Here is an 18,250-nt window from a genome sequence, read left to right on the forward strand (position 1 = left end):
GGTGTAGATTAGTATGATATGCTCTTTATATAAATAACTCTTGAATAGCCTTGCTTTCCATACTCTATTGTGCTATGACTTGGTGCCATACCTGAGCTGTATTTACTTATGATTTCCTTGCATACATTTTACAGTCTCGCTAGAGTAGTTGCACATGTTTTCATAAAGGTTTCTTCTATCCCAAAATATTCCTCCTGGTGATTTTTTAACCCATACTACAAGCCCAAATGATGGAGGAAATCTACTGCCTTCTCTAGCCTCTTATAACACAACGTCCTATGAGTCGGTTTTACGTACATTAATAGGGCACTTCGTGTTATAATGATAAAACATACTCATATATGATATTGATTGATTCTATGTAATGGTCTTCTTGTGATACCACTTCAGGTATGTTTCCCATTCCTTACACACCTACACTATCAGTATTGCCACGGAGGGAAGGGTCCGTACAGAGGTATGTTGCAAATTCAGAACATTGAGCAGAGAAACATCTTCCTGACTCGGTAAGAAAAGGGGAAGAATCTAGAAAAGAAAAAGGCAGAAAATGTTTGAAATTTTGACAAGAAAGAAAATCCGGGAAATCTTGTTGATTTGACGGTTGTAGGGGCAATGATGGCCTCGATTTTCCGAAAATGATTTATCAGCCATTTAGATTTGAGGAAAGAATATGAGTCGTCTAGATGTATGCACCAACTTGATGATTAAAACCGGGCTTTGTCTCCCTCACAACTCAGAACCTCACTTTCTTCAACCCATAAATCCGAAATCTCTCTCCCTTCCAAAACCCTGAATCAATGGAGTCGATCAATCTCGACGAGAACACTAAGAAAGTCCTTGCGCAACTCGGTATGGACCTCTCTGTCGTTCTTGCCACCACCAAATCCACCACGTCCAATCCTAGCCCGGTCGCCGAACCCACATACAAACCCAAACCCCAATCTGGGGAGCACATAGACGACATGGTACTGGTCCTTGACGAGCGTTTTGAGATGTTGATTGAGCGGTTCGAGCGTATGAATGAGCTCGTAGTTGGGTTATCAAGACAGGTGGACAAGCTCAGTAGGAAGATTGTGAGCGTTCACAAAGATGTAACTGCCCTACGTGCCTCTCACCCAGACGAGGAAGCCCGCTCCGTCCTTGAAGATGCCACAGACTCTTCTTAGGACTCTTCTCTTAGATGCTACTGACACCATCATTATCCCTTCCCACAACTTCCTCCTCTTTTCTATTTTTTTACTATAACTTTTGTGAACTGATCTGCTCTACTTTGGTGAAATGTTATCTGTTTTGCATGTGTTTGAACCGGTTTTAATGGTTGTGATGTTTTGGCACTATTTCATATCTTTGCACTGTTACCGTGCTTGCTTGGTTATTCTAGACTTATTATTATAGTGGGTTTATGCTGTTTTTTTATGATGCCAAAAGGGGGAAGATATAGGGTAGTACTTTTTGAGGGAGAATGATTTACTAGGCTCTAGGAGATATTGATGTTAGGGGGAACTGTTCACATCTTAGGATGCCTTTTCTAGTCTTAGTCTAGGTGTAGACTTGGACGTATAGTTTAAAAAGTAAAGGGTGTTTGTCACCATCAAAAGGGCGAATTTGTTATGTTTTTTGTTTTGATGGTAACAAACATTCTGCTAAGGATGTTTCCCTGAGTGTTGTTTTACAGGTTACTATATGTAGAAAGTTTCCATATATAGGAACCTTCCATGTCTAGGAACTTTTCATATATGTTACAATGAGTAATTTGAGCAGAGTGTGAGCCAAACATAGGAGCGTGCTTGAGTCTATGCATAGATAGCATTATCTTAGAAGATCTGTGGAGCGAGCTGGCGAGAAGATCTTCAGTGTAATCAAATAAGAAAAGATGTACAAGTGAAGATAAATTTCTAGTAAGGAAAAGATCACAAACGCGCACAGCCTGACATAATCTGAACAAAAAGATCACAAGGGATACAACTGGTGTGGTCCCAACGGATTAATCTGTTATCTTTAGGAGCGTTTAGATTCTTGCTTCTATGTCTAGTAATATATGTGAACATTATATTATTAAAATGTTAGAAGATCTTTCGGTTACCATGTTTAATAATATATGTGAACATTCTATTATTAAACAAAGAGATTCGGCCAAAGCTAGGTTAATTGTCTTGGCCCACTATATATATTGAATTGTTCATCTTCATAAAAAGGTTGAACGTTGATGAGATATTCGAGAGAGCACTGTAGAGCAAAACACCTTTAGGTTAGCGTTTGAGTGAAAGACGAGAGGAGTGTTTTTGTAATCCAAGCTCTCATCTTGTAAGAAAACAAAGATCTATAAAGGTTATTTTCAAATCCTTCTAGTGAGAAACAAGAAGGTAGTGGTTTTACGCAGTGTGTAGTTTTCACACTGTGGCTTCCACTCTAAATACGTTGTTCAATCTTTTCGCAATTGTTATTCCGCTGCAAAAAGTTTCAGAGAAGGACTTCACCTTTTCCTGTGACGTTTTCACGACTAACCAATCCAACACTTCTAAACAAGATAATATGCGCTTCTTTGGGAAGCTACCCATCTGGCATTTGACAACTCGGAGGTGGACATGTTGACTAGGCGGCATGAATTCTTATCCTCCAGCATTCATCTGAATTAGTTAGGAATTTCTTTGCAATCATGTTTACTAGTAACTTAGGCCGATTTGATCGTAAAAAAAAAAGTTCAAGAACATATTTCCCCTTTCCATGTATTGGGTTGGCTAGTAGAAGGTCCGAGTTTGAACTTTTTAAGAATATAGCACACTATATAGCAGTGAATTGCTAGCAGATCAATCTCCTCACCACAATTTTGGAACATTAAACATCAAGCAAGACTGACCCAGTAAACACTAAAACTGGACAGATGGTGGAATAAAGAATAATCCTTAATTAAGATGCTTGATTACTTCCAAAACAAAAGGGGGCCCATTTGTTCTTCTTATACAGTAGATCTTGTAGCTAAGAATGTAGCTTGAAACACAAGGTTAGACTTTTTTTAACATAATCTGTTCATTAACTGTGCATGTGTCGATCAGATCAAGTTTGCAGGTGTATGGTTGGGGATTTGGATCCTTGTTTCACAAGGTAAAAAGGTGTTGAAAAAGACTTGCCACCAAAACCAAATATGAATTGCATGATTACATTACAAGGGAGTTGGAAAATGGCTGAAGAGCAGTTACTTTTTTGTACTTCACCATTGTTTAAGCAAGCAAGCATTTCCACTCACTCTCTTCACCTTCTTCTCCCTTTTAAGTCTCCAAATCCCTTCTCTCATTATGACTTATGAGCAACACCCATCTCTTCCTTCATGGGATGGCTAAAATCCCTCTTCTCTCCATTCAAGAAGCTCTGATTCGCCTCCACTCGACTCATAACAAGAGTACGTACGTCTTTTAACCATTTCTCTAATCTATTTTCTAAGTATTGTTGTCAGTGACGGATCTGGAATTTGAGTTCAGTGGGAGTTAAATTGTTATGATGAGTTTTCATCAAATCAATTCAGAATATAGGATAATGTAATGGGAGTCAACCAAGTCAGGATCTCATCCTAAAACCAATTCAGAATTTACCAAATTATATAGCATTTTCTTATTATCTTATCTTGAAATACAGCAAAGGGGATATACATTTTGTATGAGGATGTGCAGTCATGCCAATATGAAGATGTTCATGTTCTATGGTCACTACTCGTGGAGTCGCATGCACCAGATAGGAGGCTTATATGCAAATAAGCCCAAACATGTCATTACACATAATTTATTAATCGACATTTGTAAATATTCACCTTGCTACTATTTTTCTTACAGACATTTTGCTATATATACATTGCCTCCCTTTATGGTTGGTTAGTTGATTTGTCAAACTTCAAGAAACATGACAAGCAATTGTTACACGTTCGCCAATAGTCAAAATCAGATGAAAATAGCTGAAATTGAAGATAAATTCCAGTTTTTCTATTTAGGGCATTCCAAAACGTCTTTTGTGAGTAAAACTCCGCCTAGAAAAAATTCATCTACCTTCTACAAATTCCATCTTAATCTCTCAATTTTCAACTAAAAAAAATTCATCAACCCTTATTTCATTTACCATTTTATCTACTTTTTTTCAAGTACCACTTTCCATCTAGATGAAAAGAAAGTTCATATAAGTATACCGAACTTATCCAAAATCATAGATGACAATGAGCTTGTGAGAAATCTGAAAATAAGACGCCGATGTCCGTGATAGAACTTCATACTTTTCATGTTGAGCACTGTCATAACATTAATGACTCGTATATCATAAATTAGACCATACCATGCATATAAGAGAAGTGCAAAGTTTGTTATTTTTTCGTATTAAACAATTTTAACATCTTACATACCCAATTCATGAACAAATTCCTACTAGAATAAAGCAATCTATATGCTTCAATTTACTTGTCACAACGATGATGAACTACCTTTCGTTACACCTGCTAAACAATTCTTCAAGTATGTATATGACACAGAATCCACATTCGAGAGGAGCCCAAGAGGGTCACTGTTATCTGTAAAAGCATTACCATAAATATATTAGAACCAAAATTAAGTATATAATCTGCAGCAATATATATCACATCACATACATATCCTTGTTTGAGATACTGCAAATCAAGATCATCTTCAGAAAATCGCACACCTTTCCCCTGCAATATTACAGCGAAAATGATTTTTATTCTTACAATATCAAAATGAAAATGATGCAGCTATTCCTCGTATCAACCTTTTTTGAAATACAAGTATTGTGTGTGATGAGATGGTTTAACCTCAGCGGAGCTCGCGTCCATGGGCTCCACATCCATCTCCATAGTTGACAGCAATTTGGTTCTTGTGTACCTGCACTCACTCTAACCCACCCTGTTTTGTATATACTTTTACCCTGGCTGGTTAATCTATAGCCCTGTTTGTAAACAAATCAACAAGTCAAGATAATTGGAAAATGAGTAATGACAGAAAATTAGAGTATACCTTATGATGCTTAATATCCGTCGGTAGATTAACATTGAGAGTGCAAGAACTAGGAAAAGTTTTGTTTTCTATGTCAGATAAAACGGAGGTTATGATTGGTAAGCATGCCTCTGCAGCTAATTTAAAATCATTAACCGTGCTTCTACCGGAAAACCTAGATGATCCACGATACATAGAAACTGTAAATGTCAATTAACAGATAAGTTATGTCGAATTATTTCACAGAGGAATTAAAAATACCAGTCGTAAGACAATGCTATAGAAGGTACGTCGTGGATTAAGGCCTCTCGAGCACCAGCGACTGTACCCGAATACATACTGCCAGGTTATGATGCATTTATGCAAAAGTTAGAGACTCAAATAAGGGTTTGTTAATGGAAGGGAAAATCTACAATAGCATATAATTTAAGAAGGGAAAAGAGTGAGCTATGAACTAAATATAGCGGCAAATAAGCAAACACCAAGTTCAGAAAAAGAAAAAAAACAAGGGATGTATATATAACTAACACATGGTAGCCCCAGTTGCAACCCATATTTATGCCACTGAGTACCTGTAAAGAAAACATCAGAAAGAAAATGACAGACGTGATTTTAGATCACCTAAAAAGAATGGAAATAATAAATCCAATTCGACATTTATGGGTTGATATTGTCACACAGTAGCAAAGAGGACATAGAGGCAGTGCAGAACTTTTTTATCATTGTATATTTGCTTCAGGGTAATTTCGGTTACTGGTGACAAGCAGCGTAAACAGTTGGATTCTTTTTATACTTCTTATCACCACGATTTGTTCTGACCCAAAGGCAGGTACCGAATACAATAGCCAAACCTGGGTAATAATATAGCATGCTAGATTTTTAGGCATACACTAGTTTAAACCCGCGTGTCATGCACGCGATTTATCCAATATTTTTTATATTTAAAATTAAATAATATATAGATATATTATAGTTTTTAAATATATATCAATAAGTAATGCTAATAAAATATATTAATCACAATATAAAGAAATATCTTTCTCATAGATCACAAATAGCAATTGTGTTTATATAAGACTTTGTTTGTAATTGTGACTCTGTGTATTATTTATTTTAGTAATTTCCTATTTCTCTTTATAAGATATCTTTATAATCAAATATAAAGGATAATATAATGCTAGATTTTTTCCTTGTATAAAATAGAAGATTTTGTTTCCAATTGAGATAATAAGTTAAATGATATTCTCAAAAATAATAATTCTCTAAATTACATTGCTTTATTTTATTAAGTCAAAGTATACTAGTCATATAATAGCAACATGTCTGTCAAATTGGATCCAATTTGGCTATAGTCCAAAAATTAACAACGCTCTTAAATTTGACACATGTAAAAAACTGTTCAAAATTAATGAGAATATGACATGTGTCCAAATTAATGAGAGACTGTCACATAAGTTGGTTTTGATGTTGCTTTAGTATTATATAGATAGATTATTGATGAGTTACAAGGTGTGTTATTGCTTATTGTGCATACTGATACTGTCCATGTCACTTCATTTCTTTATCTAACCCAAAAGAGATTATATGTGATAAAGGTCAAACTCAGGGAGACTTTAGGAATATTTTAGTTCATATTACATATTTCTTTCAAAACATATGACAAGAAGTAATAAGCGGTGGGAATTATTGTTAATATTGAATCTCAAGAAGGAAGAATAATTAGAGGGAGGAGAGAAAAGATTAGAACATTACCAGATCCGCTTTTGATGGAAACAGAGCTCCTGATAGGCCCAAAGAAGTACAATCAGCAGGAGTGCTGCAAAGACATATCAGAATCGGTATTGCAATAAACCCAAACAGTGATGCAACATTTTCGCTCACATAAAGATGAAACTTTGGGGGATTTAATGTGACTCTAGATAACAGAAGATTTAAATTTCAAGATAAGTCAAAGATGAATTTCCATTTTACAAGAGTAGTAAAATGTTACAAGTTCTTTTCCAATTTGCCAATTTTTGTCAGAACAAGTCAATTGCTAAATCTGGTGATAGCTAAAACGAATATCATCAGTCTTGCTTTTCTCATTTTTAAGAAGATAGTCTGATTTGTATGCACAAAGGGACTCCACAATGCAAAATAAATTGCAACTTTTCTGCTAAGTTGTGAGTTACAAAAAATTCAATCACTCACTACTACAAGCATTGAACCATTCCAGCACAATGCAGAATGAACAATAACAAGCTAAAAAACTAGAAATTGGAATTTTTAGTTGACAGTACAAACCAGAAACTGCTGCTGCAACTGCACCATCAATCTTGACTTCCTGAACAGATAGAGGGTGTTGCCAAGTTATACTATGACTAGCTGCAGACTTCTCCCTGTAACAATTACCTTATTAGGTCATGGCATGGTGAAAAAATGCATATAGAAAAAATGACAAAGATAATCTTAATTGCATAAACGGAATTTAATTGTCCAAGAACTATATTTCAGCTTTCGAAGAAGAATATGCCAAACCACTGTATACATTGATCAGAAACCAATTAGTATATCATTATTTTCTTCATCAATCATATATCGACGAACTGTTAAACATGTACCAAGTAGAGCAAACTAAGATATTGAATAGCCCTAATTATGAAATAACTAATATTGCAGTTGATCTAGCTGTTACTAACTGAAGATCATATGGATTAGAACGACGAACACAGCATGTGACTTTCGATTGTTGCAGTCAATTGATAATTTCAGAGCTCGATATGGTCTTAGTGGAAAGTTCCTAGGGCTTGGAGGTAGAAATTGACCGAAAATACTGAGAGAGTAGGAGGGAAAATCACATTGCAAGGATGAAAATTTAAGAAACTCACGAATTTGGGGCGCAAACCTGCACGTTGTAGCGATTGGTGGAGACCAAAACGCAAACCAGGTGTAATAATCCGGGCGCTTCAATTCCGTCGTCGTTGGTCACCATTATCGTCGGCCGATCGTCCATTCTTCTTGAAAACAAAACAGGCGAGGCCGTACAAACAACATTACCCACTAGGCCTGTGTCAGCGTTTTATGTCCTTACTGGCGTCGGGTCGGAAAGGTCATGTTCGGGTTTGAGTGTTTTAAATTCTTGTTATTTCGAGTCACTTTATTTTGGAATTTTAGTTAAATTACAAATGGGTCGGTTATTAAAAGTTTAAGGATGTTTTTCGGGTAGAAATAACGTTTATGGTGTAAAATGAGAATTAATCTAGATTGTCAACTATTTTAAAAAAATGTAAGCTGGAGGTCCAAAATGCAGGTCAGAGACCAAAAAATGCATGTCAATAAAAATGGAAGCTGGAAGCTAAAAAATGCATGTAAATAAAAATGCATGCCGGAGGTCTTTTTATGCATGTATATTTTGCATGCAGTTTTAACACATAAGCATGCATTTTTCGCACATAAGCATGCACTTTCATTTTTAATCAAAATGAAAATTCATGTGTTGAAAATGCATACTTATGTGCGAAAAATGCACGTTTATGTATGAAAAGTGCATGTTAATGTGTTAAAAATGCATGTAAAATATAGATGCATAAAAGGGTCTCCGACTTGCATTTTTATTGATTTTGGGTCTCCGACATGCATTATTATTGGCATGCATTTTTAGACCAACTGGCATGCATTTTTTGGCCTCCGGCTTGCATTTTCTTGAAATTATATGATTATTTAAATTTGTTCTCATTTTACACCATAAGATTTGTTTGCATCTGATACTTTTCCAAAGTTTAATATCCAGTTGATTTAACATATTGGTTTATGTGGATATTTTTTTGTTTTTTAGAATTGTTTTCATTTGAAGACAGGTAGGGATTTGTTAGGCTTGAGTATTTATAAAAAAAATCATTATTTATAAAGAGGGTTTTAATAATAAGTTTTTTTAATTAAAAAGTACTTTTTATATTTTTTTAGATAAATTAGAGTATGGGAAGATAAATAAAAGTAATTAATTACATATTTTTTTGAAAAGAAGAAAAGTACTTTTTTAGAATAAAGTCTTTATAAAGAATAAATATTATTTACCAAACGTAGCCTAGATGCTCAACGTTTTTAACTCATACACCATTTTCTACCTGCATTTAAGATGTTTGTTGATTTTTATAAATATTTTCTACATGCATTTAAGATGTTTGTTGACTTTTATAAATATTTTCTACACTCATAATTGATATATGTTGGGGGAGAGGTCTGATTAATTGTATATTAGAACGACCAAAAATATAAATCAAATAAAAGATTTATTTTTGATATATGTTGGGGTAGAGGCAGGCTTCGTACAACAAAAATTATGGTAAGACGATAGTATTAATGTAAGCTATTAGATTACAGAAAATGGATGAGCAAATTCTAATTAAATAAATAGGTTGAGGTAAGTTGAATTACTTTTAATTTAAAAATAAATCAATAAGGAGATATTGTAAGGGAGTTTAAAGATTGGATAGAGCAAGATTCTACAAAAATGCTATGCGGATGCTAGGCGGTGAGGAGGGCTAGCGCCTAGACGGATCTGTATTATTACACTTATTTTTGTGTTTTGACACCATTTCCTTATATGAAAATTAAAAAAAGACATATTTGATTCATAATTGTCATAGTAATTCATAGTTTGACTATGTAAATTGCGATATAAGTATATAATATGTTAATTAATCATCCAAAATTTATAAACTTTATATAGTCTTCTTCATAAAGAAGATCTACAAGACTATAACAACAACAAAAAAAGCTACAATTTTCAACTTAGATTTCAACTAAATAAAATAGAAATATAATGTAATCCTCCCGTCTCTTCTAGGGCTGAGCACAGATCGGGTAAACCGAATTTTTTACCCGAACCAAACCGGTCCAAATCGAAACCAATTATTTCGGTTCGGGTATCGGTTTAGGAATCCTAGAAATTCGGTTTTTGGATCGGTTCGGATTTCTTCGGATCGGTTCGGATAAAACCGAAATTAAAAAAATAAATGAAATACTATGAATTATAATAATCACTTGAAATTTGGGCACACAATACTAGGTCTATGAATATACATACTTAAGTAGTAATTTGGGCTTAAATACTATGCCTTATAATATGTGTAATACTAAGAGTGTTACACATATTATAATGCAAATGGAAGAAGGTAACCTATCTTTATATTCATTTACTTATTCATTCTTAACAGTATTTTTTACATTTTGACGCTAATTAATAAGTAACTTTATCTTTATATTTCACGAATTTTGAGAAAAACATGTCATTACTTAGCTAGGCGAGTATGAGTGACTGGTCTACAGAATTTTTCAACAAACTAGAGGTTCTATCTTATCTTCTTGATTTACTTTTGATTTTCAAATCAACTACTTTATTTGTTAATGTGTATGTGTTCAACTATTTTTATTTATTTTACTTAAATTTTATAAACATCGTGCAATGAACTCTTGAAGTCTTACAATTGACAAGGAAACCTCATTTCATTGGAGTTGCGAAGAGAGAGAAGATTGATATTATTTAGCAAAATATTGACATTGTTTTGAACATCTATGCATTTTGTTTGGAATATGTTAATTTGTATTTGGATATGAACTTTGAAAGTTAAACTTGATATTGATAATTGACCATTTAAGTACTAATATGTTATTTTGATTTTTGAGACACCATTTATAAAATTTCATTACGATAATGACAAAGTTAAATCATTTATTAAATTTTGTTAAATAACAAAAGTGTTACACATATTGGACTGTTTCGATTTTTACCCAAACCGAACCGATCCAGAGGAGGACCGAACCAAACCGACCCAATATACATTGGATCGGTTTTCGGTTCGACTTTTTAAGGTTTCGGTTTTTGGTTCGGTTCAGTTCGATTTTATTGGATCGGTTTTCGGTTCGACTTTTTAAGGTTTCGGTTTTTGGTTCGGTTTCGATTTTATTGGATCGGTTCGGTTTTTGACCCATGCTCACCCCTAGTCTCTTCATTCTCATTGTCTTCCTCAATCTCAACATTAACCTCTCGCTCCATGTCTGAATCATCAAACTAAAACTCACCATAGATTTCAACTCCTATGTAGTGTTGGCCAATGGAACTTGAACTGTGTGAACCGGCATGGCATAGAACCGACGCTAAACCTTGAAACCGGCTAAGACCAAGGTTCAAAGCTAGGTCATGAATACCATGAACTTTCAAATCGGAGGTCCTATGAAGGTTAACGGCTCTGAATTGGCGGATCATTTAGATTTAAGTGCTTAGAATTTTTAAACTAAGTACTGAATTTTTTTATGTAAAATCAAGATTTTAACATTAATTATCTCGAGTAATTGCTTGAGGTTTTTTAAAATTATTTACGAAATTTTCAAATAAGTACTTAAAAATTCAAGGTTCCAAACTAGAACCGGAAACGAGATAAAAACTGTTGGAAATCGGTTGGGCACCGGCCTGATGAGCCGGCCATTTGAAAGTTCAAATTAAGGCCACATTTGGCAAAGAGTCTTTATTACTTATACAAACTTTTTTCAAATAAATACTTTTCTTGTTTTCGATAAATGTATAATTAATTCACTTTTATATTTTCAACAACGCTCCTACCTTCCTAAAAAAATACACGCGGTTCTCTAAAAAATAATTTTTAACCGAACACTCTTTTTTAAAAAAAAAACTCTTTACAAATAATAAAGTCTTTATGAATACTCATCCCAAACAAATCCTAAGGTTCTAAATTCAACTAAACCTTGAACCGAGGGTTCATGAACCTGAACCGGAACCGGTTGTTCTTGAACCGGGGGTTCATGAATTGGGGCCAACACTATTTCTAGGCGGCCGATCTTTTTCTTGGGGTCTAGAGATTTCTGCCCAAGCTAAAACCTTCAACCTAGCACGCTTTTTTAGAACACTGGGATAGAGGATGCAAAATATCCTCGACTTTCTAAAAATATCCTCTTCAATTCAAATGATTATTGAAATATTGTCCATGGTTTTATTGAAATATCATCTCACGGTTTTAGGACATTGTTTTACAAGATTTATGCCTCAATCAAAACGTTTAAATCAATGTCCACACACCATGAGATTAGTAATCAGGATATTGGTATCAAAATATTTAGAAATATTCCAAGATATATCAAAATTCAAGCTATAATCTTTCAAATGTCATGTGATTTTTTTCTCTAAGGAAGCATTTTTATGAAATATATGGCAACATTTTATCAGCATTAACACTTTTAGGATGTGTTTCGTATAAATTAGATATCGGGTTGGAATGAGGAATCGGGTTGAGGAGGTATCATTTTGGAACTCCATACATACATAAATGTGTTTGGTATTTTTTTGGAATGATATCCATCCTATACCATTATTAAATAAATTATATAATTGAAAATTTTCAAGCATGGAGTCGAAAGTTCAATCCTCTCAGGGAATCGTATACACTTCACCAATCTGGAATCGTATAACGAACATCCCCATGATTTTGTACGAAGAACTAACCCTACTTCATGGGAAAACACTTAAAGTTGACCCGAGAACACTCTTTGTGAATTGGGGTAGATTTGCTCGGATATATGTTCAGTTTTTTGCTCGGCTTGCCTTCCGAGGGAGTATCCAAAAAATGTTGAGTGTAAATGATAACACATATGTCTGTCTAACGTTTTCCTTAGATGCAGGCTGGAGAAGTTCGTCCATTAATTCAGAGATTGTTAGATGGCTAGACGGACATGGCAGGTTTTTTCTACGGACAAGTGATAACTTTGTGTAGGCCAATTTTGCCTAGTGGACCGTGGTAATCACGTCCGTTTCGGCTCCCGCATTGAGTGCGAGAATTGGGAGCAAATTTTTATCACTACTCTATGGAGCCTATGGAAATGGCTTAATTGATGCGTGTTCAATGTTAAGGATTTCATAGCAAACAAAGGTGAATTTGTGAGGAATGAGATGGAGGAAAGTAAAGAGTGGTTATGAAGGTCGAGTTGGTCAAAGGACCAAGTCACTGGTCACAAACCCATATATTTTGGTCATCGCTGCCGCGTCATTGGTGACCATCAACAATGGATCACTTCGTGATGGTAAAGCTTCGATCGGAGGTGTTATTGAATATTATCAATCGATATATGTGTTGTTGTTTCAACCAGAATAGACCACTAGAGGGCTTGCATTGATAGATTCACAATTTGCGGTTTTGGTTTTGTCCAAACCTAATAATAGTCAATCCACTTCCAAGCCTCATCTTCCTGTGCCACTTTCAAGCCTCATCTTTGTGGCACACGAGTAGAAACAGTTAACTACAATGAAGTTGAGTTAAGTAAAAAGAGATGCACGCACATTTTAAATGAAATATTACTGTATTACACTGGTTATCAAGTACAACAAACACTTGAGTTATTTTGCATATGAGGAATCCTGATTACAAGCGGGTGAAGCATGTCTTTAGAATGACTAATCTGCAAATCACCAAATTAGGAGTGTAAAATGTTAGTAAAGCAACTTGCGCAAGAATTTGTGTGCATACATATACTGAGTTCGTGTTCGTGTACATGACTCAGTGAAAATCACGAAATGTAATTAAGAGAAGGACAAGTACAACGCATTGCTATACATTATCCAAGATGCTTACCAATTAGAGATTAATTTTCTGAACACCTGGTAACCAATTATCAAAGAACGAGTAACAATCTGCGTCAGCATTCGAGAGGGCGTGAAGAGGGGTCACTGCTATCTGACAAAATCATTAGTTTAAACAACATTAGCACTTCATATTAACCTGTTCGAAACAAATTTAATCCGAATGAAGTAACATACATAGCCTCGTTTCACAGCATCACCATCACTACACTCACTACCATTCTCATCAATCTCGTGTCCAATCGCCTTCAAAAATTAACAACAATAATTACTATTATAATACAGTATCATAATGCATAAAAACATATTTTATATTACCTTTCTCCTGAATAGTCGTTGACCAGTTGCAGCAGCAGGTACATCTTCTTTAGACATAAATGAGTTAACATCATTCGTCATCGTTGATGCCATTTGAATCCCTGAAGTACCATCTGTAACATCCATCCAGTCCATCTTGTAAATACCCTTACCCTGTTTCGTTAGCTTATACCCCTGCAATATATATACAAAAGTCAATAATTATAATGCCCCATGTTTTATTATGGACAATTTCCTGCAAAAACTAATCTTTTTTTCCTTTTGTCTTGGAAACAAAACATAAAAAGCAATAATTAGTCGTAGTAAAAACTTATTAGACCACCTATAATGCTGATACTCCAAGTATCATAAGCCATTTCAAAAAAGGAAATTAAAATAATGTGCAAGATCATAAAAAAGATTACACATTTAACTCTATTTTCCACTCATTTATAATTAAAAAATAACCTCAACACTTCAAAATAATCTTGAAAAAAAAGGAAAAGATATAAAAAGCTAATTATGATACTTCACATTACTATCACCATTGTAGATGTTCTTAGTATTTACCTTGTGATTCTGAACATCTGCTGGTATATCTATATTCAAGAAGCACGTAGTTGGGAGAGTTTTGTTTTTAATCTCAGAAAGCATAGCGTTTATGATGGGTAGACAGGCCTCCGCAGCTGCTGGAAATTCGTCCACAGTGCTTTTACCCCCAAACCTAGCAGCTCAAATGGTAAAAAAGATAATAAACTAGATAAAAATCCGTAAAGAATTTATAAGAACAATATTTGGGTATATATATTCCAACCAAAATAAGTGTATCCAGATCAATGAATTCATGCAGAATAGACAAATCTCTTAGCTTCAGTTGAAAGAGCTCAATATCAAATCGCATTCAGAGATCAGAAAGTTTTTCATACCAGTCATATGATATTGCCATGGATGGTACACCGCTGAAAAAGGCTTCACGCGCACCAGCAACGGTACCCGAAAAAACACTGTAATCCATTCACAATAATCATGGTTAGAGGAAGGTTTTTCCCTCTGTAATGCAAGTTTATACAGCAATTTACTTACACATGATAGCCACAATTGCCTCCCATATTTATTCCACTCAGTACCTACAAGTAAAAACTGTTAGTTATTTTTGTTTCCAGTTTCTAGAATTTGGAGCTTAGTTTGGAGAAACGAAAATTACCAGATCAGGTGGAGATAAAAACAGAGCTTTTGAGAGTCCTAACGATGTGCAGTCTGCTGGTGTCCCTGTAATTATAAACACAGACGATTTACAGAATGGCCAAGTAGAATAATTCAGTTCAATTGTTAAGAAATACAAACCTGAAATTGCGTAGGCTTCTGCTCCGTCTATCTCCACTTTCTTGGCGGCTATGGGGTGCCGCCATATGATACTGTGACTAACTGCTGATTGTTCCTGTAGAAAGTTGCACTTACCCGTCAACATACATCACAGAAGAAATTAAGACGTGAACCAGAAGATAATAATGATTCACTTCAATTATTAAGAAATATGTTTTGTTTAGCTCTCGTTGTAACTTGTAAACCTGTACTAGAGGGGGAAAAAAGATAAGTGTAGAGGTGAAAAAGCTACGATCCTTTGAGAACCTAATTTTTTTGAACTTTCATTAGCAGAACTCACAATCTGACGCCAAGAAAGAGAAGAATAAAAGGAAAAGTGTAGGTACACAAAATCCGGAACATTTTGGAAAAACACCTACGGTTAATAAATACAGCAGCATAAACAGCAGATCAGAAATGAAGAGGATAATTGCTTGAATTTAAGAAGAAAAGAGAGAAGAGAGTAGGCACTGACTGATCAGGGGCGCAAAACGCGAACATTGTAGCGATTTGTGGAGACGAGAACACGAACCAGGGATCGTAACCCTGGGGCATCGATTCCGTCGTCGTTAGTCACCATTATTGTCGGGCGAGCTTCCATTTTCTTATCAAAGAATGAGAATGTCGCGAAGAAAGAATATATTACCACAGTTTGTAGAGTACATACAGAGCTGCAGCTTTACCAATATATATAGTATGTACACGCGATGAGCGCTTATTTTGAAAGAATACGTCTCTTACCAAATTAAACAAATAAGTAATTCTTTATTACTACTCCCTCCGTCCCAAATGTTCTTCCCATTTCAATTTTACTTATTATTCACACTTCTACACAATTTTATTGATGTCTCTCTATATATACGGAAAAACATAGTCATGTATGATCTTGTTTTATTCGTCCCAACGAGTAGTTTAACTACATATAATTTTTTTATTTTTTGATGATATACAATTGGAGATATTTAAGACGCAAAACGCATCTCGGCAATGAGCCAGAAGGAAATGAGAACATCATTTTGGGACAGAGGGAGTATGAACCAGGAAGAAAGAGAGGAAAAATACTCCCTCCGTCATTTTTATATTATTTTGTTTAATCAAAAACACGGATTTTAAAGAGAAAAATGAAGATTAATAATTGTGTAGGAAAGAGATAGAGAGAAAGAATAATGATTGAGTATTGAATGAAGATGAAGTAATATTTGGGGAAAAAATTTGTATTGGAAAGAGTGGAAGTGTATTATAAATTAATAAAATGGTTGAAAAGTAGTTTCTGTAAATAGAAATGGGAAGATAAAAATGGGACACCGGAAAAAGAAAATGAGAAGATAAAAAGGGACAGAGAAGTAAAAAAAAGAGAAAAAAGAGAGATCAACTTTTAAAAATGTTAAGTTATTATACAAGGAATTACATAAAGTTGGTTGGGAGTCTAGCAACCAACTACGCTTCTACAACCTTATTCACAACAAAGTTCAATCTATGAAAAATGAAAGAACGCACATTAGCACTAACAATATTGCTCTGAGCAACCCGAGTGACCCTAGTAAGAAAATCAATAGCATCACTTTCTAATTCTCCAAAGGTAGAGAAAGCAAATACGATAAACTTATAACCATTCTCCATACACTTATCCTCATACTTCTTCTTTTTCCTAGCGACACCAGAAGAGACAGCAACCCCAGGAACAAAAGCGGGAACCCCTACCCCCGTAAAGGGGGAAACGCCAGTAACGTCCAAACAAACGTCCTTCCCATTGTTACTCAACATCAACCTCTTTTCTCAACTTCAATAATGGACAATATTTGGCGTCTTCGAATTCCTCCAAAAATTCAAACATTCATTTGGAAGGCTCTGTCTGATTATCTCTCAACGACAGGAAGAATAAACCGATTTATAATCATCATCCCTTTAGAATGCTCCCTTTACGGAGCCCCTTCCGAAAATAACCTATCATCTATTTTTTTGAGTGCCCTTTCACTTTAACAAAACAAGGCCCGGATATACTTACACAATTGCTTGCTCCTCAAGTTTTCATGATGATCTACCATCTTTTCTAGTGAATAATAAAAATCGGAACAAATGTGTTTCTTATGGTACTATATCTGGTTATATCACAATAACAACATTTTTAGAATGATAACTCATCTCACATCCTCGTTGATATGGCTTTCTTCCAATATGTAAATTGGGACTCAATCCTAAAATCTGAATGTACAAAACCGCCTCACATTGTTAAAAACGCTTGAATAGAAAAAACATTAGATAGATAAGACATCCTCTAGGATGAACTAAGGTCAACTTTGATGCTTCAATTACTCCACGGGGGAATGCGATCATTGCATTTATAGTTAGAAACTCAGGTGGTAAAATTTTGTTCCTTGCCCAGAAAGCAATCACATGTACAACACTTCAAGGAGAAGCCTTGGCAGCTTTGTATGACATCAAGGAAGCAGCTCACATTACTAAAGTTAATATTGTTCTTGAAAGCGATAATCTTTCCTTGATTAACACAATAAAGGACATTTGACACGTACTTTGGCAGATCTCTACTATTGTATCTGACATCAAGCAATCACTTTTATTGTTTACATGATACAAAATATTCCACTGCTACCATGAGGCAAACAAGGGAGCGGATTTGTTAGCCTCTTCTGAGTGTGAATCAACTGACATTTACATCCAAGATCAAGTTCAGAATTCATCATCTATACCTGACTTCCATGTCAGGATGACGAGGCACAAACTCGCTGATTTCACGGCTGCAAACTGTTATTTTCTTGTAAAAAAATTTAACGTCATCTGAAGCGATGACGTGGGGTGGCCTCCGCCGCAAGAAGGGATCCCAATTTTAGCCTTGTATAAAAAAATAAGATTACATATATTTAACAAAAAAAAGTAATATTACATATATTTAAGGTTTCTAATACTTATATAAGAGTTACAAATATTAATGCATAAGACAATTCTAGGATTACATAGACTC

The 18,250-nt window shown here is 34.8% G+C and overlaps 2 protein-coding genes across 2 annotated transcripts; both read right to left on the reverse strand.

The window, feature by feature from the left end:
* Positions 1-4,059: 4,059 nt before the first annotated feature.
* Positions 4,060-7,977, reverse strand: LOC141249503 (5'-nucleotidase SurE-like). Its single transcript, XM_073669648.1, is given in 12 exon segments — positions 4,060-4,070; positions 4,172-4,270; positions 4,460-4,546; positions 4,678-4,684; positions 4,805-4,866; positions 4,869-4,938; positions 5,007-5,160; positions 5,247-5,324; positions 5,514-5,557; positions 6,738-6,801; positions 7,265-7,363; positions 7,853-7,977. Coding segments are annotated over 12 exon segments (900 nt in total).
* A 5,629-nt stretch (positions 7,978-13,606) lies between these two features.
* Positions 13,607-16,344, reverse strand: LOC141249504 (5'-nucleotidase SurE-like). The gene is given in 10 exon segments (XM_073669649.1): positions 13,607-13,705; positions 13,789-13,857; positions 13,930-14,103; positions 14,479-14,632; positions 14,835-14,912; positions 14,992-15,035; positions 15,113-15,177; positions 15,253-15,346; positions 15,746-15,874; positions 16,333-16,344. Coding segments are annotated over 10 exon segments (918 nt in total).
* Between the last annotated feature and the right edge of the window lie 1,906 nt (positions 16,345-18,250).

Source organism: Phyllobates terribilis, unplaced genomic scaffold (assembly GCF_046119375.1).
Source record: "Phyllobates terribilis strain yellow unplaced genomic scaffold, ASM4611937v1 Scaffold_4674__1_contigs__length_58322, whole genome shotgun sequence".
NCBI lineage: Eukaryota > Metazoa > Chordata > Amphibia > Anura > Dendrobatidae > Phyllobates > Phyllobates terribilis.